Source organism: Chiloscyllium plagiosum, unplaced genomic scaffold (assembly GCF_037043375.1).
Source record: "Chiloscyllium plagiosum isolate Xiang-an unplaced genomic scaffold, Cpla_swu_hap1 HiC_scaffold_17, whole genome shotgun sequence".
In the NCBI taxonomy this organism is placed as follows: Eukaryota; Metazoa; Chordata; class Chondrichthyes; order Orectolobiformes; family Hemiscylliidae; genus Chiloscyllium; species Chiloscyllium plagiosum.
In genome coordinates, this window is record NW_028270155.1 from 52,292,642 (window position 1) to 52,318,363 (window position 25,722).

Genomic DNA, 25,722 nt, shown 5'->3' on the forward strand with positions numbered 1-25,722 from the left:
TTTGACTCTCCATCTTCCAAAATCCTTGAGCTATCCATTTTTCAAAATTACACCCTTGCCTCTATTTGGAATCTCTTGTTGCCAATAAAACATTTAAAGTCTCTGATTTGTTGACTTCCCTTCATTAAGTCACTGAAATGCAAATTTGAATGTTTATAATAAGCAACTGGGTGAGGTGTTCATCACTAGATCTGACTGGAAGCATTAAGCACTAACTCAGAGGTGGGGAACCTTTTCAGTTGGAAGGCTGCATTATGTTAGTTGTAATCTAATAAGGCCACATCCAAGAAACTTCAATTATGTATTCTTCAAAATTCATATTATTTTGTAAAAATCTAACTAGAGTCGCATTATAACTAAATCATGAGCATAGCAGGTGTCGAAATAGCCCTTATGACTTACCAATTTTTTAATTGTAGCGGTCAGTCTGTGAGGATTATTTCATTGAATTTTCTTTTACTCTCTGGTACTTTTAATCTTAAAATGAATGTATTTAAATAAAAATAATAAAGGACGAAAAAAAACATATTAATAAAAAATAAAAGATTTTGTCTGCAAAATTTGGATTCATTCAAAAAGCCAGAAGGCTTAAGGCCGCAGGTTCCCCACCCCTGCACTAACTGGTTTGTAAAATCAAAGTGCAGATACTCAACAGCTCTTGCAATATCTCTGGATTGAGAATAAACATTCAGGCCAATTGTCTTTCATCTTGGTTAAAGGCCTGCTGAATATTTTGTTCTAATTTCAGATTTATAGCATCCACAGTATTTTTCTTGAAGCACTATGGAGTTCTGCTGTTTTATGCCAAAACTGCTGATTGTTCCAGGGTCATCCTTTTAACCACTAACTTTCTTCCCTTCATGACAAAAGGTCTTCTTGAATCCGTTTGATTCGCAATGATCACGGAAGGCAGTGCTGTAGTGATAATGTCACTGGACGAGTAATCCGAAGAGCTAAACTAATGCTCTGGGGACGTAGATTGAAAGCCCATCAGTTGGCAGTTGGTGGAATTTAAAACTCCATTCATAAGCCTGGGATTAATAGTCTAATGGTGACCATGGAAGCCTTGCTGATGAACCTCTGTCGATTGTATAAAATCCCATCCAGCAGCATGGTGGAGTTGAAAGGCTTTTCCCTAACTTTAGTCAATCAATCTGTCTGGGTTCAGAACTAAAACTAGCCACTTTTGGAGTACTGTTCTGGTCGCTATGCAAGCGGAAGGATATTATTAAATTGGAGAGGGTTCAGAAAATAAACAAGTGAATAGCGGGGGCATATTTTTAAGGTGAGGGAACAAGATTTTTAACCCAAAGGGCATGTTTTTAACACACAGGGTGGTTCATAGGTGGAATACACTGCCAGAGGAAGTGGTAGATGCAGGTACAGTTACAACATTTAAAAGACATTTGGACAGGTACATGAATAGGAAAGGCTTAGAGGAATGTGAGTCAGATGCTGGCAAGTGGGACTAGTTTAGTTTGGGATTATGTTCGGCATTGGACTGGTTGGACCAAAGAGTTTGTTTCTGTGCTGCATGGCTCTATGATCATCTCTCTGAACTCCTCCACTGTCTTTGTTATCATGCTGCTTTTCCAGATCCAATACTGGATCAACAAAATTTCTCTTAGTTAGATATTGGGAAAACCAAAGCCATTTTCTCTGACCCCATGTCAAATTTCATTCCCTAGCCACTCATTCCTTATGACTCTATGACTACCCTCACTGATCCAACCATATTACTGTTACCTTGGCATCCTATTTGACCTTGAGCGACGTTTCCGAAGCCAGATCCTTGCTATCACTCAGACTGTCTAATCCTGGTGCGATAGAACTAACCTTACGAACACTTGCCTCAACTCACCCACTGCTTAAATTCTCAACGTACTCTTTTACCACTAGACTTATTCAGATACTATCCTGGTTAAGTCACTGACCCTCATCAGAACTTTAAGCAAAGATGAATGTGGAAAAAAGAACAAAAGAGAAGAGGTCTGTGATCAGCTAGAAAGCAAGGAAAATTAAATGTCAAAGAGGATTAGAGTGTTCAGCAAAAACGGGACAATTAAGATGAACAGATGTGTCTAGAGGAGATGAAAATGAGACAAGCAGAATTGTCACCAGTAGCTGTCATCCAAATGCAAAATTAAAGTGGGGCTCTGATCTTGAAGGTATTGAACTCATTCTTGGGCTTGGAAGGCCAAGAAATGTGATGCTCAACCTTAAAGATGCATTGAGCTTTATTAAAACAGTGGGAGGCAAAGGATACAGATGTCAGTGAGAGTTTGATAGGGAGTTGGAATGTCAACTATCCAGAAGCTTGGGTCATGCTTGTAGGTCAGGAAGGGCTGAAACATCGATTCTCCTGCTTCTCGGATGCTGCTTGACCGGCTGTGCTTTTCCAGCACCACACTCTTCGACTCTGATCTCCAGCAACTGCAGTCCTCAATGCCTCGTGCTTGTAGATGAATGGCGATGTCTGCAAAGCAGTCAGAAGTTTGCAATGGTCTTGCAAAAGTAGAGGAGATGCTCTTGTGAACAGCAAATGCAAGTAAATTAATGCTTCACCTAGAACGAATGTTTGTAATCTTGGACTTCGAAAAGGGTGGAGGTACAAGGGTAGGTGATACAGGAGTTTTCCAGGGTATCACAAGGAGAAGCTTTTCATGGAATGTTGAAAGGGGGAAATGAAGAAATCTTTGGTAATTGCATGCTAGAGATTGCAGAATTGGCGGAGGATGATTTCCTTAGTAGACTGCTTGGTGAAATGCCCAGGGAGTACAAAGTAAATCCTACCAGGGTTCTGAGTGTGACAGATGCGGGTGAGGGCTGCAGAAGATTACGTAATGAAACGGACATGAATGAATACCCTCTCAACCACTCTGGTAGCCTTGACTGATGGAAGAGGCTGGTATGGAAGGATGCTTAAAGCAAACTAGTTGTGAGAAAAGTTGTCAAAATAGCTGCCATTTCACTCATATAAAATTAGTTATTTTTAAGTATATTTTAAAAACCAAGTTACACCTCATTCAACAAGGTCGAATTTTCTCAGGTTTTTTAGTGTGCCATATTAAGAGTGGAATGTACCATTAGTTAAATAAATTTCCAATTTAGTGTCTGAACAGCTGCTTGTCTCTCCCTAGTCCCTCGCTGGTCCCCATATGTCATCTCTGCTAACCTACTTGCTGCCTCTTCTGAACACCTTGGTTCCAAATACTTCCCACATTTCCTGCTGGATGTCTTCATGCTGTCTGATGCTCTCACTGTTTCTGTGTCTGCCATTCTTGCTATCTCACTTGCCACCTCTCCTGATCCCTTTATCACAGTGTTGAAAGGAGCAGCAAGTGGGTGGAAGGGGCAGCAATTGTGAGGGAGCCAAGAGATGTGGTGAGCAAGAATGTGAGAGATGGTGGGAGTGAGTGAGAGGTATGGGAGAGAGAGCAAGCATAAGTACGTTGTAGGAGGTAGTAAATGAGCAGTAAACAGGAAAAAATAGTAAGTAATAAGAGTATTAGTTAGGTAATAAGTAGAAAAACATGTTTGGATCAATTACAATCAAGTCAGTCAATACATACTTTAAATATTAAAAGTCAGCCTTTACATTTTTTGTAAACAAGGAAGTGATTTTCATTTAGAACATTTTTATTAAGCCTGCCATTTCTTAGGAATGTGATAAGATTATTAAGTGAGGTATAGCTGTACTGGAGAGTCCATTCGGATGTGTTCATGGATTTGGTTGGGCTCTTCACATTCATATCAGAAATCATTTCTCACCCTCTGCTTGGAGATATTGTCACCAATCTTTGATGCCCCCAACCCATCCAAGTTAAGGTATAGTAGTGTTCCTGTTCAGAGTTGATGCCTTGAAGGAATTGTTCTGAAGAAATCATGTTATCCAAGATCTCCAGGAATTTCCCATCATTTTGTTGGTTTGACCATTCCACCGTCATGTTTTAGAAATAGCTCTGTCTGGACATGAGCTTCAAGGATGTTGAATTATACATTTGGAGTTGGTGGCTACAATCAGGTTTCTTTATTTCTCCTTTTTGTTGAGGATGCCCTGTCTTAGTGGCACAATTCACATGAGGCAATGCAGCAACAGTAGCATTATTGGTTTCTAACATTTTGCAATTTCTTGAAATGAAATGTTGTGAAACACCTTCTGGGGAAACATAAAAATGGAAGTCTGAAGTATGAGAAATGAATTCTTTTCTGATGAAGCATTTCTTTTCATTCCTAGAAATATTCCGTGAATTTGCTCTGGCGCATCCAGAGTACGCCAAGTTGTTTACCACCTACCTTGAACTTCAGCGGTACAAAGTATTGCAGACAAAAGATGACAGTGATGATGATGAAACACTTAAAAAGGCACAGTCACCTAACACCTCTGAAGAAAGTTTGAGTAGCTCAGACAAGAAGGCTGACTGAGTTCAAATTGCTTGTTTTGTGTTGTGAATAGAAATTACCAAAATATCTTTGAGGTCCAAACACGATTCAGATCTTCCTGTTGTAAGATCTGATCGCTGTTCTTTTATTATGGTGTAAATATATATTGTCTGTCATTTTTATGATGCTTCATCCTGTAAATAATATTCAACTTTTTTATTGTAACTGCTCATGAAAAAATATCAAAATATAGTTTGGTCATTTTCATTTTTTTCCAGCTTTTTAAAAAAAATTAAAAATCAATCAAAATTTATTTGTGTATTTTCATTCATGACAACGGCAATGTGCATTTATATAGTTATCTTAGCATTTTTAAAAAAGCCAAGATACTTCTCATAAGAGAAATAAGTGAATGATATGGCAGGAAAGAAGAGACTCGAAAAGATGATGAAATGTTTGGCCATAAAATTGGGTATTGAGAAACCTTGGACATTGAGAGGCAAAAGAACAATTTTCAGAGGAATTCCTAAGCCCAGGGCTGTGGCAACTTGAAGGCTTTGTTATCAGGAAACCATGAAAATATTTGAATTTGTCTCTTCCTGAGCTATTGAGTGTGTCTTTCTGGTCCCAAAAGAGATGAAAAGTGGTAGGGTGGGTAAGCCTAATGGGTCGAGAGTCAAAAGATCAGATTCTCATCAGATGTTAGGACTGTTGTTGTGTCACCATAGTCTTATCAGACCATAGGGCTGCTCTCTCATTAGAGAGAAGTGACTGTTGGTGATTTAACCTGAGGGCCACCAGATCTTAGGCGAGGGAAGCGATTGAGAAGGAGAGCGGATAATGAAATGGGCATGAATGCATACCCTCTCAACCACTTCATGGTAACCTCAAACCGGTGATGGGAACAGAACCCACCCTGTTAGCATAACACTGTTCTGTAAACCAATGACCCAGCCAACTGAGCTAAACCAATTCACTGTTAGGATAATAATTAGTGATTAAGTTCTCCTGCTGCTTTCTGAGAAAGACAAATTAATAGATCTTATTTAAAAACAGTGTAGCTAAATGTATGCAGTATTCGGAATGAAGTTGAGAAGCTGGTGGTACATGTAGAGATAAATAGGTACGACCTGGTCAGGTTAAATGAAATGTGGTTTCAGGAAAATCAGGACTTGGAGTCAGATGTCCAATGGGACTCAGTATTCCAAAAGGATAGACAAGAAGAGGCACGGAGTGGAGTTGTCTTATTGGTTAACAATGATATCAAGGATGTATTAAGAAATGATATTGGCATTAGGAACCAAAATGTTGAGTCAACCTGGGTGGAAATAAAAGCAAGGAAAGAAATCCCTTGGTCGGAGTAATTTACAAGCCCCTGAACAGTACTCCAAATTAGGGCATAGTATAAACCAGGATATAATGAAGAGCAAAACAATAATAGGGGTGATTGTAACATGTATGTTAACTGGGAACCCTTCAGAAATGAGATAACGAGAGTCTAGAGAGAGTATATTCCTGTTAGGGTGAAAGGTAAGGCTGGTAGGTGTGGGGAATGCTGGATGACTAAATAAATTGAAGGTTTGGTTAAGAAAAAGAAGGAAGCATATGCCAGGTATCAACAAGATAGATCGAATGAATCCTTAGAAGAGTATAAATGCAGTAGGAGTATACTTAAGAGGGAAATCAGGATGGCAAGAGGGAGTCATGACATAGCTTTGGCTAGGGTGGCCTTGAGGAAAGGTTCATGGAGTGTATGAGGGATTGTTTTAGAGAATTGGCTAGTTTAGATTTGGTATTATGTAATGAAGAAGGATTGATCATAGTAGAGTTTCAAGTTCAGATTAAAAGAGTGAACACAGTTGCTTGCTAGAGTTTTAACTTTGGGAAAAGGTAATTATTCAGGCCTGAAGGAGGAGTTGGCCCTCATTGACTGGGAAAAAATATTAAAGGACAGGATAGTTTAAGAGCAATGGTAAATGCTGAGGGAGATGATAAATATTTCTATGTTAAAGTACATTGCTAAGAAGAAGCAGAATTGTAAAAAGGATGAAAAATCATCATGATGAGATTAAATTAGGATATCGGTTGGGCATGGACAAGTTGGAATGAATGTTTCCGTGCTATAGATTGTTATGATTGTAAGCTCTATGACTTAACAAGGATGTCAGTAATAACATAAAGACAAAAATGAGGGCATACCATATTGAGAAAGCTTGTAGCCTTACATGTGACACATTTGCTACAGGAGATGTGGGAAAGCGCTTGACCACGGGGGCAGGGGGTAGGGGTGGGGGTCATTTGTTCAGAAGAATTGGGGACGTCTGTTCTTAGTGTCAGTGGATCTGTGTAAATAAGGTACTGCCACACATTTGTGGAATGTGTGGCAGTACTTCCTTCTCATGCCAGGGACTGGAAGATTGCACATATTTCACAGTAGGGTGTTGGGTAACTAAATTTCTGTTTATATATCAAAGACTCTTAACAAAATTCATACTTAATAGGAAAAGATCTTGTAATTTAATAAGCTGAGTGGAATATGTACCTAGAACAATCCTGATACGTTTTCATGTATAGTACTGAGCAGATTTGAATTTAAAAGGCTCAGCTCCCTCACCTTGACTCTTCTGGAATGTGAATGTCTCATTATCCTTTTAGGCTAAAAAAACATGAAGGCTGAAACTGACATAGTAAGGAAGTTGAAAGATGTTCATGTGTGAGTGAGTGGGAGAAAACATTCTTCTGTAAATTACATTTACTGACTGAAGGGTTCAGGGGACACAGAGAGATAGAGAGACAGACAGACAAGACAGAAGCTGGTAGAAAGATGAACTCTTTGAGGTCTGATTTGAGTGAACACTGACTTGTCATGGATTGAATGTTTGTATGTTCTTCCATGAGCTTGAGATCCAGGAATGTTATGAATTTAATTTGCATTCTGGGAATCTAAAATGATTTTAAAAGAAAAAGCCATTTTGTAGGGCAATGATACTGGACATGTTAGCTGAGCGAGGTTTCCTCATTTCCACATAGTTTAGACTAGTTCCTCGTTATGATGTATTGTTAAACGGGAAGGTTATCTAGGCAAAGCATTTGGGACCTGACTGGATCAAGGTTTCCCACTTTGATGTGTATGTCGTTTAATCAGTCAGATATACACAGACTTGCCAATGAGTTTCTATTGCTCTGCAAAATTTGCCACTTTATTGCTGCTTATCTGATATGTGGCGTTTTTGTAATTTTAATACATATTTCTGTGTAAAGAGAGCTTGTTTGCAGCACTAAGGGGAGTAGCCTGAGAGAGCCCTTGGGGTAAGAGCCCAAGAGCTGGCACTACTACTCTGCTAATGATTTTAGAACCTTAACTCAAGCCTGGCTTGTAAGGATCAATGTTATTGTGTAACATTGATGTCATTGGTAAATAAAGGTAATAATTTAAACTAAAATGTCTGTAAGAGTTTTATATTCCAGATTACACAGAGTACGATATGTGAGACAAAGCAAGAGAGGCTTACAGGTCAAGTCCATCACGGATTCCCTGAGCTGTCTCAAATAGGTACTTCAACAATATTAATATCACTCTGGAAGATTGCGAGAACTTTAAACAAAGTTCAACAGTTAGCAAAAGGTTACAAGAAAATCAAAAGAGCTAAGATAAACTATAAAAGGAAAGTAGCAGAAAACATAAGCACTGGTACCAAAGCTTAGAGTCAGAAAGTCATAGAAATGTATAGCACGGAAACAGACTCTTTGATCCAACTGGTCCATGCTGACCAGATATCTCAACCGAATCTAGTCTCACCTGCCAGCACCCGGCCCATATCCCTCCAAACTCTTCCTATTCATATACCCATCCAGATGCCTTTTAAATGTTGCAATCGTACAAGCCTCCACCACTTCCTTTGGCAGCTCATTCCTCTGCGTGAAAAGTTGCCCTTTAGGTGTCTTTTATATCTTTCCCCTCTCACCCTAAAGCTATGCCCTCTAGTTCTGGACTCCCCCACCCCAGGGAAGAGACATTGTCTATTTATCCTATCCATGCCCCTCATATGATTTTATAAACCTCTATAAAGTCACCCCTCAGCCTCTGATGCTCCAGGGAGAACAGCTCCAGCCTATTCAACCTCTCCTTATAGCTCAAATCCTCCAACCCTGGCAACATCTTTGTAAATCTTTTCTGAACATTTCAAGTTTCTGAACATCTTTCCAATAGGAAGGAGACCAGAATTGCACGCAATATTCCAAAAGCGACTTAACTAATGTCCCATACAGCCACAACATGACCTCCCAGTTCCTGTACTCATTACTCTGACCAATAAAGGAAAGCGTACCAAACGCCTTCACTATCCTATCTACCTGTGACTCCACTTTCAAGGGCCTGCATTCCAAGGTCTCTTTGTTCAGCAGCATTCCCTAATCCCTTACCATTAAGTGTATAAGTCCTGCTAAGATTTGCTTTCCCAAAATGCAGCATTTTGCATTTATCTAAATGAAACTCCATCTGCCACTTCTCAGCCCTTTGGCATCTAATCAAGATCCTGTTGTAATCTGAGGTAACTTTCTTCACTTTCCACTGCACCCTCCAATTTTGGTATCATCTGCAAACTTACTAACTATACCTCTTATGCTCACATCCAAATTATTTATATAAATGACAAAAAGTAGTGAACTCAGCGCCAATTCTTGTGGCACTCCACTGGTCACAGGCCTCCAGTCTGAAAAACAACCGTCAATCACCGCCCTCTGTCTTCTAACGTTGAGCCAGTTCTGCATCCAAATGGCGAGTTCTCCCTGTAATCCATGAGATCTAACCTTGCTAACCAGTCTCCCATGGGGAACCTTGTTGAACGCCTTACTGAAGTCCATATAGATCACATCCAATGCTCTGCCCTCATCAATCCTCTTTGTTACTTCTTCAAAATACTCAATCAAGTTTGTGAGACATGATTCCGCACGCACAAAGCCATGTTGACTATCCCTAATCAATCCTTGCCTTTCCAAATGCATGTACACCCTGTCCCTCAGGATTCCCTCCAACAACTTGCCCACTACTGACATCAGGCTCACTGGTCTACAGTTCCCTAGCTTTTTCTTACCACCTTTCTTAAGTAGTGGCACCACGATAGCCAATCTCCAGTCTTCCAGCACCCCACTTGTGACTATCGATGATACAAATATCTCAGCAAGTGGACCAGAAATCACTTTCCTAGCTTCCCACAGAGTTCTAGGGTACACCTTATCAGGTCCTGGGGATTTATCCACTTTTATGTGTTTCAAGACATCCAGCATTTTCTCCTTTGTAATATTGACATTTTTCAAGATGTCACAATCTATTTCCCTACATTCTGTCTTCCATGCCCTTTCCCACAGTAAACACTGATGCAAAATACTAATTTAGTATCTCCCCCATCTCCTGCAGCTCGACACAATGGCTGCCTTGCTGATCTTTGAGGTGCCCTATTCTCTCCCTAGTTACCCTTTTGTCCTCAATGTATTTGTAAAAACCCTTTGGATTATCCTGAACTCTATTTGCCAAAGCCACGTCATGTCCCCTTCTTGCCCTCCTGATTTCTCTCTTACGTATACTCCTACTGCATTTATACTTTTCTAAGGATTCATTCAATCTATCTTGTCAATACCTGATATATGCTTCCTTCATTTTCTTAACCAAACCCTCAATTTCTTTAGTCATCCAGCTTTCCCTACACCTACCAGCCTTACCTTTCACTCTAACAGGAATATACGTCTCTGGACTCTCGTTATCTCATTTCTGAAAGCTTCATATTTTACAGCCGTCCCTCTACCTGAAAACATATGTCCCCAATCAGCTTTTGAAAGTTCTTGCCTAATACTGTCAAAATTAACCTACCTCCAATTTAGAACTTCAGCTTTTAGATCTAATCTATCCTTTTCCATCATTATTTTAAAACTAATAGAATTATGGTCGCTGGCCCCAAAGTGCTCCCCCACCGACACCTAAGTCACCTATCCTGCCTTATTTCTCAAGGGTAGGTCAAGCTAGTGATGAAAGTAAGTGTTGGCCCTTTCAAGGACTAAAATAGTGAAGTAATAATAAAAAACACAGAAATTGCAGAGGCACTAAACCAATATTTTGTCTCACTGAGGCAGATAATTTCTTCCCAAAACTGCAGTTACTACAGAGGATGTTGGTGAAATTATTATAACTAGGGAGAAAGTTTTAAGTAAAGTGATGAAATTAAATGCAGATAAATCCTTGGCACTAATGGCATGTACCATAGGGTATTAAAGGAGATGGCAATAGATGCATTAGTTATTATGTTTCAAACTTCACTGCATTCTGGAAAGATACTAATAGATTGGAAAGACTCTAATATTGACAAACATTCAAAAAAGGAAATGGGCAATAATTGGGAAACTATAGACTAGTTAGTTTCACCTCCACAGTGAGGTACCTGCTACAGTCAATCTTAAAGAAGATAAGTGAACACATGGAAAAATGAAGCTCAATTCACCAGGGTTAGCATGGTTTAATGAAGGACAAGTCATGCTTGATAAACTTGCTGGAGTACTTTGAGGATTTATCCAGCAAGGTGGGTTATGGGGATCCAATGGATGTGGTATATCTAGACTTTCAGAAGGCATTTGACAAGTTACCACATAAAAGACTGATCCAGAAGGTTAGATCTTAGGGGGCTAAGGGGTAGAGGTTAGGGTTAGGGTTAGGGTTAGGGTTAGGGTTAGGGTTAGGGTTAGGGTTAGGGGATCTAATTCCTATGTTCCTGTACCTCAGAAGATGGGTTAATGTTTCTGCCATTGAGTGATATAATGAGTTAAAGAGAAGGTTTGCGTGTGATGGCAATGTATCCACAGGTGCTTTGAGGATGTATATGTCAGGTAGTCAGCCCTTCAGTGAGTCGGAAGCACAATACCTGCAGCATTAGGACATTAGCGGTATAAGATAGATGAGCAGTCACATGATGCATGTGATGCTGAGGCTTGCAAGTCAATGTGATATGATTACATTGTGGCACAGACTGACTGATAGCCCCGTGACAGAACTTGCAGTGAGAACACAGATCAATCAATCTCGTCCTGCATCAGGTCTGAGTTCTTAGGTGAGGCCCATAGATGCTGACTTCGAGATGATCTTTTCCCTGATGACCCGAAACTCTGCTGGAGTACTCCCAGGTGCCATCACACAAGAAGAGGACATCCCTTCTTTTCTGGACAGCCTGGAGCATGACATCTGGTAAGATCTCACTAAATCTAGGACCCAGTTTTTTGCAAGAACATCTAATGAGCTAAAAACTGTGTGCACTTATAAGAAAACTTGCCCTGGACCATGGTGGAAATTATACCCTCTAAGAAACCCATGATTGTACTTTAATCGGAAAATAGGTAAAAACCATGACTGCAGATGCTGGAAACCAGAGTCTACATTAGAGTGGTGCTAGAAAAGCACAGCAGTTCAGGCAGCATCCGAGGAGCAGTAAAATCAACGTTTCAGGCAAAAGCCCTTCATCCGGAATACGGGCAGAGAGCCTGAAGCGTGGAGAACTAAGCTAGAGGAGGGTGGGGGTGGGGAGAAAGTAGCATGGAGTACAATAGGTGAGTGGGGGAGGGGGATGAAGGTAATAGGTCAGGGGGAAGGGGGGGTGGAGTGGATAGGTGAAAAAAAAGATCGGCAGATAGGACAAGTGATGGGGACAGTGCTGAGCTGGAGGTTTGGAACTGGGGTGAAGTGGGGGAAGGGGAAATGAGGAAATTGTTGAAGTCCACATTGATGCCCTGGGGTTGAAGTGTTCCGAGGCGGAAGATGAGGCGTTCTTCTTCCAGGTGTCTGGTGGTGAGGGAGCGGTGGTGAAGGAGGCCCAGGACCTCCATGTCCTCGGCAGAGTGAGAGGGGGAGTTGAAATGTTGGGCCACAGGGCGGTGTGGTTGATTGGTGTGGGTGTCCGGAGATGTTCCCTAAAGCGCTCTGCTAGGAGGTGTCCAGTCTCCCCAATGTAGAGGAGACCGATCGGGAGCAAAGCAGTGAAGCTAAACGCCAACTTGAGGACACCTCTTCCTACCGCTCCCCTCAATCATGACCCCAGCCCCCATCACCAAAACATCATCTCCCAGACCATACAGAACCTCATCACTTCAGGAGAACTCCCACCCACAGCTTCCAACCTCATAGTCCGGGAACCCCGCACTGCCCGGTTCTACCTCCTTCCCAAGATACACACGCCTGACCACCCTGGCCGACCCATTGTCTCAGCATGCTCCTGCCCCACTGAACTCATTTCTACTTACCTCGACACTGTCCTACTCCCCCCTAGTCCAGGAACTCCCCACATACGTTCGAGACACCACCCACACCCTCCACCTCCTCCAAGACTTCTGTTTCCCCGGCCCCCAACACCTCATCTTCACCATGAATATCCAATCCCTCTACACCTCCATCCGCCATGAAAAGGGCCTCTAAGCCCTCCGTTTCTTCTTCTCCCGACGTCCCCAACAGTACCCTTCCACCGACACTCTCATTCATTTGGCCGAACTGGTCCTCACCCTTAACAATTTCTCTTTTGAATCCTCCCACTTCCTCCAGATCAAAGAGGTAGCCATGGGCACCCATATGGGCCCCAGCTCTGCCTGTCTCTTTGTTGGCTATGTAGAACAGTCCATCTTCCGTAATTACACCCGCACCACTCCCCGCCTCTTCCTCCGCTACATTGATGACTGCATTGGCGCCACCTCGTGCTCCCGCGAGGAGGTTGAGCAATTCATCAATTTCACCAACACATTCCACCCTGACCTTAACTTTACCTGGACCATCTCTGACACCTCCCTCCCCTTCCTGGTCTCTCCATCTCCATTAATGATGACCGACTTGACATCGACATTTTTTACAAACCCACCAATTCCCACAGCTACCTGGATTACATCTCTTCCCACCCTACCACCTGCAAAAATGCCATCCCGTATTCCTAATTCCTCCGCCTTTGCCGTATCTGCTCCCAGGAGGACCAATTCCACCACAGAACACACCAGATGGCCTCCTTCTTTAGAGATTGCAATTTCCCTTCCCATGTGGTTAAAGATGCCCTCCAATGCATCTTGTCCACATCCCGTACCTCCGCCCTCAGACTCCACCCCTCCAACCGTAACAAGGACAGAATGCTCACCTACCACCCTACCAACCTTCGCATAAACCAAATCATCTGCCAACATTTCCGCCACTTCCAAACGGACTCCAGCACCAGGGATATATTTCCCTCCCCACCCCTTTCCGCCTTCCGCAAAGACCGTTCCCTCCATGACTACCTGGTCAGGTCCACGCCCCCCTACAACCCACCCTCCCATCCTGGCACCTTCCCCTGCCACCGCAGGAACTGTAAAACCTGCGCCCACACCTCCTCCCTCACCTCCATCCAAGGCCCTAAAGGAGCCTTCCACATCCATCAAAGTTTTATCTGCACATCCACCAATATCATTTATTGTATCCGTTGCTCCCAATGCGGTCTCCTCTACATTGGGGAGACTGGACACCTCCTAGCAGAGCGCTTTAGGGACATCTCCAGGACACCCGCACCAATTAACCACACCGCCCAGTGGCCCAACATTTCACCTCCCCCTCCCACTCTGCCGAGGACATGGAGGTCCTGGGCCTCCTTCACCGCCGCTCCCTCACCACCAGACACCTGGAGGAAGAACACCTCATCTTCCACCTCGGAAGACTTCAACCCCAGGGCATCAATGTGGACTTCAACAGTGTCCTCATTTCCCCTTCCCTCATCTCACCCCAGTTCCAAACTTCCAGCTCAGCACTGTCCCCTTGACTTGTCCTACCAGCCTATCTTCTTTTCCACCTATCCACTCCAACCCCTTCCTACCTGACCTATCACCTTCATCCTCTCCCCCATTTACCTATTGTACTCTACGCTATTTTCTTCCCACCCCCACCCTCCTCTCATTTATCTCTCCACCCTTCAGGCTCTCTGCCTTTATTCCTGATGAAGGGCTTTTGCCCGAAACGTCGATTTTACTGCACCTTGGATGCTGCCTGAACTGCTGTGCTTTTCCACCACCACTCTCATCTAGACATTAATCGGAAAATTCCAGCCATAGTATAGAATTTACAGTTTTTTATAATGATTCAGATTGGATTTTTGAATGAAGGTAACCTAGACCAGATCAATTTGTTATTTAATAATTCAGCTGGAGAGACGTTATTGTGCCTTCCACATTGCAAAAATATATAACCAAATTAAGGCAAATAAACAATATGAAGGAATATAAACTAATATCCATGAGATAAGAACAATCCTTAGAAATGCAATTTTACATTTATTTTCAGTCACTTGTTAAAGTCAATGCATAAAGTGATTTGTAACTTCAATGATGTCGAAGAAACATTGTTGCTGCTGAGCTGTGTTAGATTTGTTTTGAGTTTTATCCCATATTTTGCTATATTGAAAATAAAAATGGCAAACTGTGACTGCCCTTCATCTTGAAGGACAGCTAAACATCGCTTAGCATCGAGAGTTTGGTGCTGGAAAAGCACAGCACATTCCTGATGAAGGGCTTATGGCCGGAACATCGATTCTCCTGCTCCTCAGATGCTGCCTGACCTGCTGTGCTTTTCCAGCATCACACTCCCAACTCCGATCTCCAGCATCAGCAGTCCTCACTTTCTGCTAAACATTGCTAAGGTAGTACAGTGGCATTTGATGTTCTTTCACACGTAACAATGACCAGAATTCGGGGCATCCAGAGGGAACATAATAATCCCAGAATGCAATTAGGGGAGAAGGGCTTGTCTACCACAGTACAACACAATTGAACCAATGCTAACTAGATGCTCACAGTTGCATGTTTCCAAACAAGGTTGCTGACTAGCAATCAGTCATAAAGACTCTGCCTGATGACTTATGTGTTTTTTTTCTCCTCTTTTCACAAACCTAATTGGGTTGCCAAAGGAAATTGCTGCCCTTGTTAACATGGGTTAACTCAGTGGAGACTGGGGATTTCACCTGAAGCCTGGTGGTTGCTGTGAATTATCAGTGCACTGCCTTTACCACTGGGCTATGTTTGAACCTGAGCTTCCTCTTTTGCACTTGCGTTTATAAGTGTTATTTTTATTATTTTATTTCTCATGTCATTTCTTTCCTCAGCGCAAGGCCATTTTTGGGATTTCCCATAAATTAGTGCTTAAGGACACAAATAGCAGTAGTAAATGCAGCTGATTCATATATGAGTATTCTAACTTACAGATGTCTAAAAGAGATCTAAACATTTAGAATTTCTCATTCAAAATAAATATATTTGCTCTGGGGCTATGGGCATTCTTTTCTTTTTAAACAGTACTTGAAACTACAGAAATCAGATCGTTCTGCAAGGCACTACTACAGTTTATTTTTCGAACATTGTTAAAACCAATTTTCTTTCACATTAGATCATTGAATAAATGTTTCAATAAAAGTCACCCAACCACATTTAATGCCACCTTGCATTTTTGTTGTGAGCCCAAGAAGAAATCCTTAAACACACCTATTAAAAGCAGAGGAATTATAACAATTGAAGCTTAATAATTCCTTTCCTGGATAACTGTTCTGGATTCTCATCTAATAATTTCTTTGAAAAACACAACTGATTGAAAGCTGATTTTTAAAAAAATCCTAATTATGAAAGAAAATGGCCTAGATTTTGTTGTGGTAACAATAGTAAAATCAATAATGTTCACTGTCATCAATTCACTGAAATTTACAATAAATTGATGAGTCTCAACATGTATAGAAATCTGGAAATTTGCTGTTAATGAACCTAATTTTTAGAGGAACTAAATGTTTATTTTAGTCATGAACAGACAGGAACTTCCACTATGTTATCGCTATAAAACCCCTTGAAAAAGCTCTACCTTGTTGAATGAGTAATAACTGAGTTTTTTTGTGGCATATTAAAGTCATAATTATTTCTAAACACCCTCACTGACCTGAACAAAGAATTCTATATGGAATGTGAAATTCAATCTTTTTTAAAAAAAATGAATATCTTTAAAGACTGACACATTCTAAATCAGTGGTTTATTTTGCTTCAACCTTAATCCAATCAGTTTTGTTTTGCTCTCTGTAAACGTAAAACTAAAAAATTTAAAGTGTTTTTATCCTTGTGCTTTGCTTGTTGCGAAAACTTCAATTTATTGGTTTCCCTTTTGATTGTTGACATTAATGCTATTACATGCTAAGATATCCTCTTGACTCAGAACCTGATATAAACCAGAAAAGGAAGAGTTTCCTACTAGAGGGTTTGCTAGATCTTTATGGGTAATTTTCTTCAAAAACAGTAGCAACCTCCTTTTCTTCATCAAATAACTTAAAATCCTGGCCCATCGTGTCTTGGGAATATATTAGACCCCCATTTTCACCACAACAGAAAGCCCCTCCATTCTGGCGAAAATGCTGGAAGTCAAGAATCTTAAGCCCTCCTGCCAAACCAAGGTTCGTTCTCAATGCATTTATTTTGGATGGCAAGTGATTCCTTTTGAAAAGAGTACTATTGTGGATATGGTCGTAGGACACCTTGGTGCTGGGGCTCAGGAGTCATTTGGAGAGGGTCAGATGCCCTTTTAGAATATTAACAGAGAGAAACATATGTAAAAGTGAGTAAACCTGATGAAATTGTCCAACTTGGCAAGCCGTGTCAAGAAATATCAACAAGCATAAATCTGTCGGGAAGTGTCAATATGTGTGTTTGATGAGTTATTTTCTCAACAGAGTGTCATCTGCAATGTAGAAATTTAAGGAATAGAATTACAGTTTTTCTCCAATATGCATGGGGATATTTGTAGCTATTCTATTAGCATAGAGGTGAAGGGGAAAAAGATAGTGGGTGGAAATAAGCACTAGCTTGGTGGGAGCATACGTCTGTGTGGATGGGTAAAGGGGATGGTATTGGGTTGCACAGGTTGTCGTGGGAGGGGCATGAGAATTTTGCAGGAGGTATGAGAGTTGGAGGATTTTCCTTTCTATTTCTCTGGTTTTGGAAGGTACTCCTTTGGTGCAGCCAGGGCATTGTTTAGGACTGTGAAAAAGCATGCTTGTCTATAAAACATGCCTGAGCTCAATGGATATCACTTAGCCGTCAGGAAAGTGTTCCAAGATGTAAAGTTGGAAAAAAGTTTTCGCAATTTCAAAGTTGCTAACTTTCTAGCAACTGCTCATTTAGTGGAATGTTTAAGCATTGATTATATGAATAAAATGCTTTTCATTCGATATTGAGCATTGGGCTATTTTTGATTCAAAGTTATTTTAGAAGACATTGAGAAAGTAGAGCTGAATAGATTATTTTCATCATTCCACCATATTTCCTACTAGAAAAGTCATCAGCCTTAAAAGCTTTTCAGAGACCTTTTCTAACTTAAAGTTTGGCCAATATTGACTTATACTTATGGTAGTGCCAGGTTCTGAAATTTCTGTAAGAGTTAAATGCAGGTGAACCCTGTGGAGATTTTACTTTTAATTGTTACGATTTTTGCATGTGCAATTCCTGCATTTGAATTTATAAATTAACTGAGAATCATACACAGAGTCCAGCATGTAAAAAATGATTGATAAATGTGGAATTTGCAAACTTTAGTGTATTTTCTGATATAACATAGAATCCCTACAGTGTGAAAAGAGGCCATTCAACCCATCAAGTCTGCACCAACACTCCAAAGAGCATCCCATCCAAACCCAGCCCCTTACCCTATCCCTGTAACCCTGTACTTACCATGGCTAATCCATCTAGCGTGCACATCCCTGAACAATGCAGAGAATTTAGCATGTCTAATCCATCTAACCAGTGCATATTGGGAGGAAACTGGAGCAACCAGTAGAAACCCATGCAGACACAGGGAGAATGTGCAAACACCACACAGATAGTCACCCAAGGCTGGAATCAGCCCCAGGTTCCTGGTGCCATGAGACAACAGTACTAACCACTAAGCCATCGTGCCACCCATCAGAAAGGCAACTACTGAATCTTGAAGTATGATGTAAATTAAAGTTCAAGATTTGTGTTCCAAATTTGGATGTACAATTTATTATGTACCTAGACCTTCTTACCTGTTGTACATTTTTGAACCTGTTAAAATGTGGCTATTGCGTAATCTGTTGAATTGAACTTTCTCCTCAAAGACTTTAGTAAATTGCAGTATACATCAGTTGATTATGTGAAAGTGAGGACTGCAGATGCTGGAGATCAGAGTCAAGATTAGTGTGGTGCTGGAAAAGTACAACAGGTCAGGCAGCATCCGAGGAGCAAGAAAATCGATGTTTCAAGCAGGAACATTATGTCTGTCTTAGCCCCAGCAAGTGATCTTGGATCAGAAGAGTAAAATAAAATTTCTGACTTATTCTATTTTTTAGCTCAATGAATGTGAAGTAAGTTGGATTTGTTGATTACTGCTCTGCAGTGGTTGAACATACATTGAGCCATGTCTGTCATGTTTGTCAGATCTCTCAACTTCGTCTTTGATCTACCTCTGTAAAAAATTATTCAAAATGGAAAAGGTTGGATTGGTGAAGACTGTCCTTTACTTTTAAAACTTCCTTCATATCCAATTTTCCATGAGAGAGAGGCAGGGACAAAGCTATTGTCTCATTTTCATTACTTCTACTATTTTATAAAATTAGGATAAAATTATACCCTCTTGGACCCTTTAAAGTTGTTCCAAATTATTGCTGTATTGGTAACAGTGATGACTTTTATCTGATACAAAGAACAATTGATCAGCAGTTTATCACACACATTGGCAGTTAGACAATCCTGGTGCTCCTTGGGTAGGAGTTGCAATTTCCTGTTCTATTTTACCTCCAGATGCTGTCTTCCATTGAAAGTTGTTGTAAGTTTCCTAGTTATATCTCAAAACCAGGAATTTGGAGCAGATTGCACCCAATTAGATTTTTCTCCCAAAGTGAGAGATTCACAGAGGTAGGTGCTGTTGTTAGTTCTTGTTGATGATTTTTTCTCTGGACAGTTTACACCACTGATACCTTTATGTTTTACGTGTGCATCATTGCTCCAAGCAAGTGAACCTTCATCAACCTTGCCATAAAAACTGCCAGCAATCTAAAAGAATCCTGGATTACTTGTGATCCCAGAGTACCAAAATATAAATTTTCAAATAATACATCAAATTTATGTTATTTATGGACAAATAGCATAGCTTGATAGCAATTTGAAAAGCAAAAATGTAGTCAGCTGATAATTGATCATTGTCTCTCTGGAGAGACCCCAGGAAGTGCAAACCCCAGGATTGGCAGTAATACCAGTGTTGGAGTGGTGTTGTCAGCAGTCCTCAGAATCAAGATGATGGCTGCCGAGTTAGATGAGACTTCAGAGAACTGAAGAGCCTAATTTTGGGTCTACATGTTCTTCTGCAGTGGAGGCATTGATGCTTTATGTTGGTGTTATCAGCACATGACATGTTTACATGGCCAGTTTTTATTATAAATGTGGCATGCATAAGAGACTTGGAATGTGTATAAAACACCTCATCAAAAAGCTCAACCACAGTGATATGAACTGCCTTCAGAAATTTATGAAGAGACATGGCAGAACAAAATACCAGACACTGATGTGCTCACCTGAGTGGACATCAAACTCCCACAGCATAGAGAGTCAGTCACAATTAAGTCGGTCTGGTCGTGTAGCCAGACTTAAGACTTGATTAACGAAAGACATCTTCTGTGCAGAGCTTGAATCTGGAGTACTTTATGACAGTCAGAAGAATCATCACAAGAATACTCTGAAAGAGCTTTTGATATCAACTTTGAACCGTTATGGAGACTTGGCCAAGATGACTGCACTTGGTGCAATTAAATATAAAAACAACACAGCCAACTTTGTAAGCAAGCACATATCAGAGGCAGAAGGAAAACATAAGAAGAAAAAAAAATCCCAAGCCGGCATTTTGTCCACAATTCAATCCTGGTATCCTGACCAAAATGGAGCAAAATCTTCTGGCTGCAAAGTACATGACTATCAGAATCCAAACAAACACTCTAGATGATAAACATGGTCATCTTCTTCTCAAATAATGGCAAGACAGACTACTGATTTATAATGGAAAAGTTAATTGTACATAACACTTTGCAAGCATGACACTCTATGACTGAATATTATCTCAAGCCTCCAATTGTAAATGTATTTTTAAAATTAACTTCAACTTACAAATTGTCCAGAAGATGGTGCTAGTCAGGTATGTTACTCTTCTTGCTGTTTGCAGTATGAAACTTTGCAAAAGATACTATTGTTGGTAAGGATACTTAAACATATTACAACAAAATAAGCCCATAGAATTTTTTTAACTTGAAAACTTGGTTATTATGTGTATTTAAAGAAAATTGATTTTGTTTTATTGCTAAGGAATGGTTAATCCTGCAGGAAAAATAGATTAATTATATAGCTTTTTAAAAAAAAGAATTGTTACCATGCTTCCCATGTTTGAAATTTTCATTTGTTGTGGAAAGATTTATTATCTAAAGTTCATTTCTAAATTGACAAAAATCTCAACAACAAAACCATCCACATTTTACACGCTGTGTTTGGTCATATCTAGCTGATAGATAATGCATAGTGATGAACTCTATGGAAAAATGAGAAAATGATTGAGTTGAGTTCTACAAAATAAGTCAATAAAAATTATTGTGACGTCAATTAATGACCATTTAGTTCCTATTATCTTTTTGTTGCAATCATCCACGGTGTTGTTCCAGCTGATGACATTTTGAATGTTTAAAAGATAACCAGCAAAATCATGGGTTGACATGAAAGTTAACGAGTCTTTTGCAAAAGTGTTTTGTTTAAGTTAATCCATTGCGAGATTTCCAATTTAAATGGGTTAAACTCTGCCTGTAGTTAAGACAATTGTCTGAAAAAAACTCTAAATGCAATTAACACTATGTTTCATTTTACAACAATGTTTAAGTTGTGAGAGTCTGCAAATAGAGTTTAACACTCCAATATGATCACACCCTGTTGTGTTCTGAAAATAAATGCAAAGTCAGGCTTACAATGCCACAGTATTTATTAAAAAGAAAGTAATTACTCTTGGATAACCTATGCAGCTTAGTTTTCATCAAATTGAAAACTGGTCAGGACCAAGAATCAAATCAGAACTAAGAGAGATTTGCAAAACTGAACACAGCTCCTTTTCTACAGTATTCTTTTGCCTACACTTTTTCAGTGTTTGCTTCTGAGGACACTGACTCATTACTTTTGTCCAGTGCCTCATCTGATTTAATGCAGTAGTCTAGATTAGATTAGATTCCCTACAGTGTGGAATCAGGCTCTTTGACACAACAAGTCTACACCAACCCTCTAAAGAGTAAGTGCCCTGACTAATACACCTAACATTATAGGCAATTTAGCATAGCCAATTCACCTGACCTGCACATCTTTTGGAATGTGGGAGGAAATCAGAGCACATGCAGATACAGGGAGAATGTGCAAACTCCACATGGACACTTCCCTGAGGCCAGAATTGAACCCTGGTCCCTGGGGCTTTTGGTCGCAGTGCTAACCACTGAGCCACAGTGCCACTCTAGAAATGTGAGCTTGTCTATGATAGGCCATAATGAGTTGACAAAGTCTGTATTTTCATTTTGGAGATGAGAAACAGAAGTGATGATTGTTTTTATGTTCAAATCCACCCTCATGGGAGATACAGTTACTTGTTAGAATTTTGACCAGGTTATCTTCAATTGGTATGGAGAGGGGTTCCCTTCATAATTAAATGTAATTGATATGTTGTTGTCTTATGCCAATTTAATAAGTTAGCAACAAAAAGTATTTTTGATTTCAAAATAACTGATACACTCTTCTGCCTAAGTAGACCTTCCACAGCTTGGCAAGCCCACAGTTAATACTTCCTTCATCTATTCACAAAGCTAGAAGATTATAACCAGGCAGTGACTACACTTTTCACTGTATCAATCTCAAACTTAAGTTTAATGGAGATAGTATTTATTTCTGCAGAAGCAGCTACTACATTTCCCCGTAGAGATTCGGTATCATAAGCAAAAAAGGAAAAACTTAAATGATTTCAAGTTTTTCTTGCTCATTAATTGACTATCCGTTTTAACAGGATTTAAACCATTCTTTCTTCCTGACCCCTGAAACCTCCTCTTCCCCACCCAACACCATTGCAGGTACCTCCTCCTTCCCTTCCTGTCCCATTCATTTCATAACCATCTCCTTTCTTACAGTAGGTAAAAACAATGACCAGATTCTGGATTAGTGGTGCTGGAAGAGCACAACAGTTCAGACAGCATCCGAGGAGCAGTAAAATCGACGTTTCGGGTAAACGCCCTTCATCAGGAATCCCCCCTGTATTCCTGATGAAGGGCTTTTGCCCGAAACATTGATTTTACTGCTCCTCGGATGCTGCCTGAACTGCTGTGCTCTTCCAGCACTACTAATCCAGAATCCTTTCTTGCAGTCACTGCCTCTACACTCACGATCTACTCTTCTCCACTATTCCTTGCAGACTTCCATCCTTCTCCTTCCTCATCACTTGTAACTCACTATTTCTGTGCCATCCCTCTCAGCTTATCCCTCTCCACAACCTCTGTACAGCCACCCCTTTTGCATCTTGCAGCTTCTCTTTCTTCCCTCAGATATTCTGTCCAATTCTACTATGGAGGCAATTTTTCTCTGAGTGGTCATCCCTTTGACTGAATTCTACTGGTCACTTTGGGGATTATGGGTGTAACATCATCTACTGCCCCTCTGTATTTTAAGTGCTGATGTGAGCATTATTTTGACTCCATGACAGTGAAAGAATGGCAATATAGTTCTAAGCCAGGACAGAGTGTCTTAACATAAGTTTGCAAATGGCAGTGATCCCATGTAACAGCTCTTTGTCCTTCTAGGTGGTAAACTTAAGGGTTTGTAAGGAGCTGATAAAGGACACCTGGTATAGTGCATATTTTAGATGGTGCATTCTGTTGCCATACATTGTATAGGAAATGAAAGTAGTGAACACTTGAGATGGTAGAGGGGGTTCTGATCAAGTGGCCTGCTTTGTCCTGGATGTTGTCAAACTTCTTGAATGTTGTTGGAGATACACTCATTAGGGAAAATAAGGAATGTTCCTTTGTACTTCTGACTTTTGTCTTGTAAATGATTGGTTCTGGGAAGTTTGGATATGACTTACCCATTCCAAAATTCCTAGTCTTTTGTCTGCTCTGATAACTACTATAGTTATACGATTGGTCATGTTCATTTTCCATATAATGGTAACCTGCTAGATTTCGGTAATGGGATTTCAGTGATAGTAATTCCAATGAACATCAAGAATAGATGTTTAGATTCTGACTTGTTATCTGGTAGTTGTGGTGCAAATGTTACTTGCAATTTATCAGCCCAAGCCTGAATATTGTCTAGGTTTAGCTGCAAAATGGCATGCACTGCTTCAATATTTCAGGATCCCAAGAATGGTACTGAACACTGCAATCATCCTCACTTCTGACCTAATGATGGAGGGAAGATCATTGAAGCAGCTGACTATGGGTTAGACCAAGCACACTACTCTGAATAATTTCGGTAAAGGTGTACTGAGGCTGGGATGATTGACCTCCAATAAAAATAGCCATTTCTCTTGTTTTCAGTATAACTTCAAGCAGTGGAGAAACCCTTCTGATAAACATCTACTGGGTTGATTGTTCTAGGATTTCCTGATGTTAAGGAACCTCACCTTGCCTAATTGTACCAGAACTGTAATGATATCTGGAGCCAAGTGCACTTCGATTTGAGCAGTTTGTTGCTGTACAATTGTAGCTTGATAGTATTATTAATAACTTCCATCACTTTACTGGCGATTTAGTAGTAAGTTGGGTGGGCTGTGTTAGAGCAGGGCCTGGCTGGCTGTTCTCAATAATAATTGGGGATGGCCAGTAAATGCTGACTTAGCCCATCTGGAAATAAATGTTTCTCGTTATGGAAATTCGGACGATAATCTGCGTGACCAATATTTCGTTTTAGGTAAAGAACCAAAAGCGAAACACCCCATTTCGAAAATCGGTTTGAAAATAATGGATTGCAGTGAATGAATCATTTAATGTCTGTTGTGTTGTGGTGAAAAGTGGGTGGGAGGGGTTTGTAGTTCGTAAGAATGTCCACTTGGAGGGGCGATGGTATCGCTGAAGAATGAACAGCAACACGTTTCAAACCCTGTTTCCCATTTTACAATGCGATGCGCTATATTGCTCTTTTTTTTTCCCCAAAAAAGCGAGACACCGTTCTGGGGTGTTTTCTTCACATTGAATGATTGAATTTGTTGAGCACGTATCTTACGACCTGTAGCAGACCTGCATTGACTTGTTAGGTTCTCAGCTGGAAAGAGAGAACGTTTCCAATAAGAAGGCGGTGTTAGGAAAGCATGCGTTTAATTTTTTAAGTCTTTAAACAGTTATGATTGATCATGAATTTGTTACAGGTCATTGTTAATCCGCAGTAAAAGCGAAACAGTCCCAAATCTCTCACCCATTCCAACTGGACAAGTCTGTACCGAAATATTAAACCGCTGTATATATTAGATCTAGACGATACATTCAGATGGTTGGGATGGTACCAAAGCTGTTAGGTATGATCTTGAAGGTTCCCTTAATAAAAGGGGGGTGCCTGTGCAGCGAGTTTGAGAAGATCCCTGCATGTGGCGTTAGCTCCAAAATATCAAAGCATTCCTTCGTGTGTTTGTACCACAAACCTCCTTCAAGAGACAGACTTTTTTCTTCTTATCATTAGAACGGGGAAAGTTTAATGCCGCTGTATTTTGCATCCAGCTGACCCAATGCACACCGTGAGCTCGAATTATATGTAGCCGTTGACCAAACTTTAGTGCAGCCTCTGGTTGATAAACGAGTTTGCGAAAATTCCTTTAATTTGTGCCGGAACCTGTTGCATTCGTTCGCTCTTATTCGATCGGAAGAGGAACACAACAACCACTAACGACATACAGATGTCCCCGCGGGTTGTTAAAATTGGAGTTGAGTTATGATGATGTGCGTTTAAGTCAGATGAAAGGGGCAGGTGATTAAAGTTAGTCGAGAAATGATTAAATAGCCAGTAAACGAAGCCTGTCTTTTCCAAAAGTAGTCAATCTTCCAAATGGTAGGAATGATTTAGAGGTGGCGGTGATGGACTGGGGTGTGCAAAGTTAAAAATCACACAACACCAGGTTATAGTCCAACACGTTTATTCAGAAGCACTCCGAAAGTTAGTGTTTCCAAATAAACCTGTTGGACTATAATCTGGTGTTGTGTGATTTTTAACCCCAACTGGTGAATGACAGCTATGTATAATTTGTCCCCTCTTTTCCATACCTTAAGT

General features: G+C 40.5%; 1 protein-coding gene across 1 annotated transcript in view; it reads left to right on the plus strand.

Moving 5' to 3' along the window:
- The window catches only part of lpcat2 (lysophosphatidylcholine acyltransferase 2), a 71,339-nt gene extending 66,624 nt beyond the window's left edge, over positions 1–4,715 (plus strand). Inside the window, exon 14 of the mRNA XM_043707013.2 lies at positions 4,238–4,715. Within this exon, the coding sequence (XP_043562948.1) occupies positions 4,238–4,425 (188 nt within the window). The 3' untranslated portion in view covers positions 4,426–4,715. The remainder of the gene's footprint in view (positions 1–4,237) is intronic.
- Positions 4,716–25,722: the final 21,007 nt, after the last annotated feature.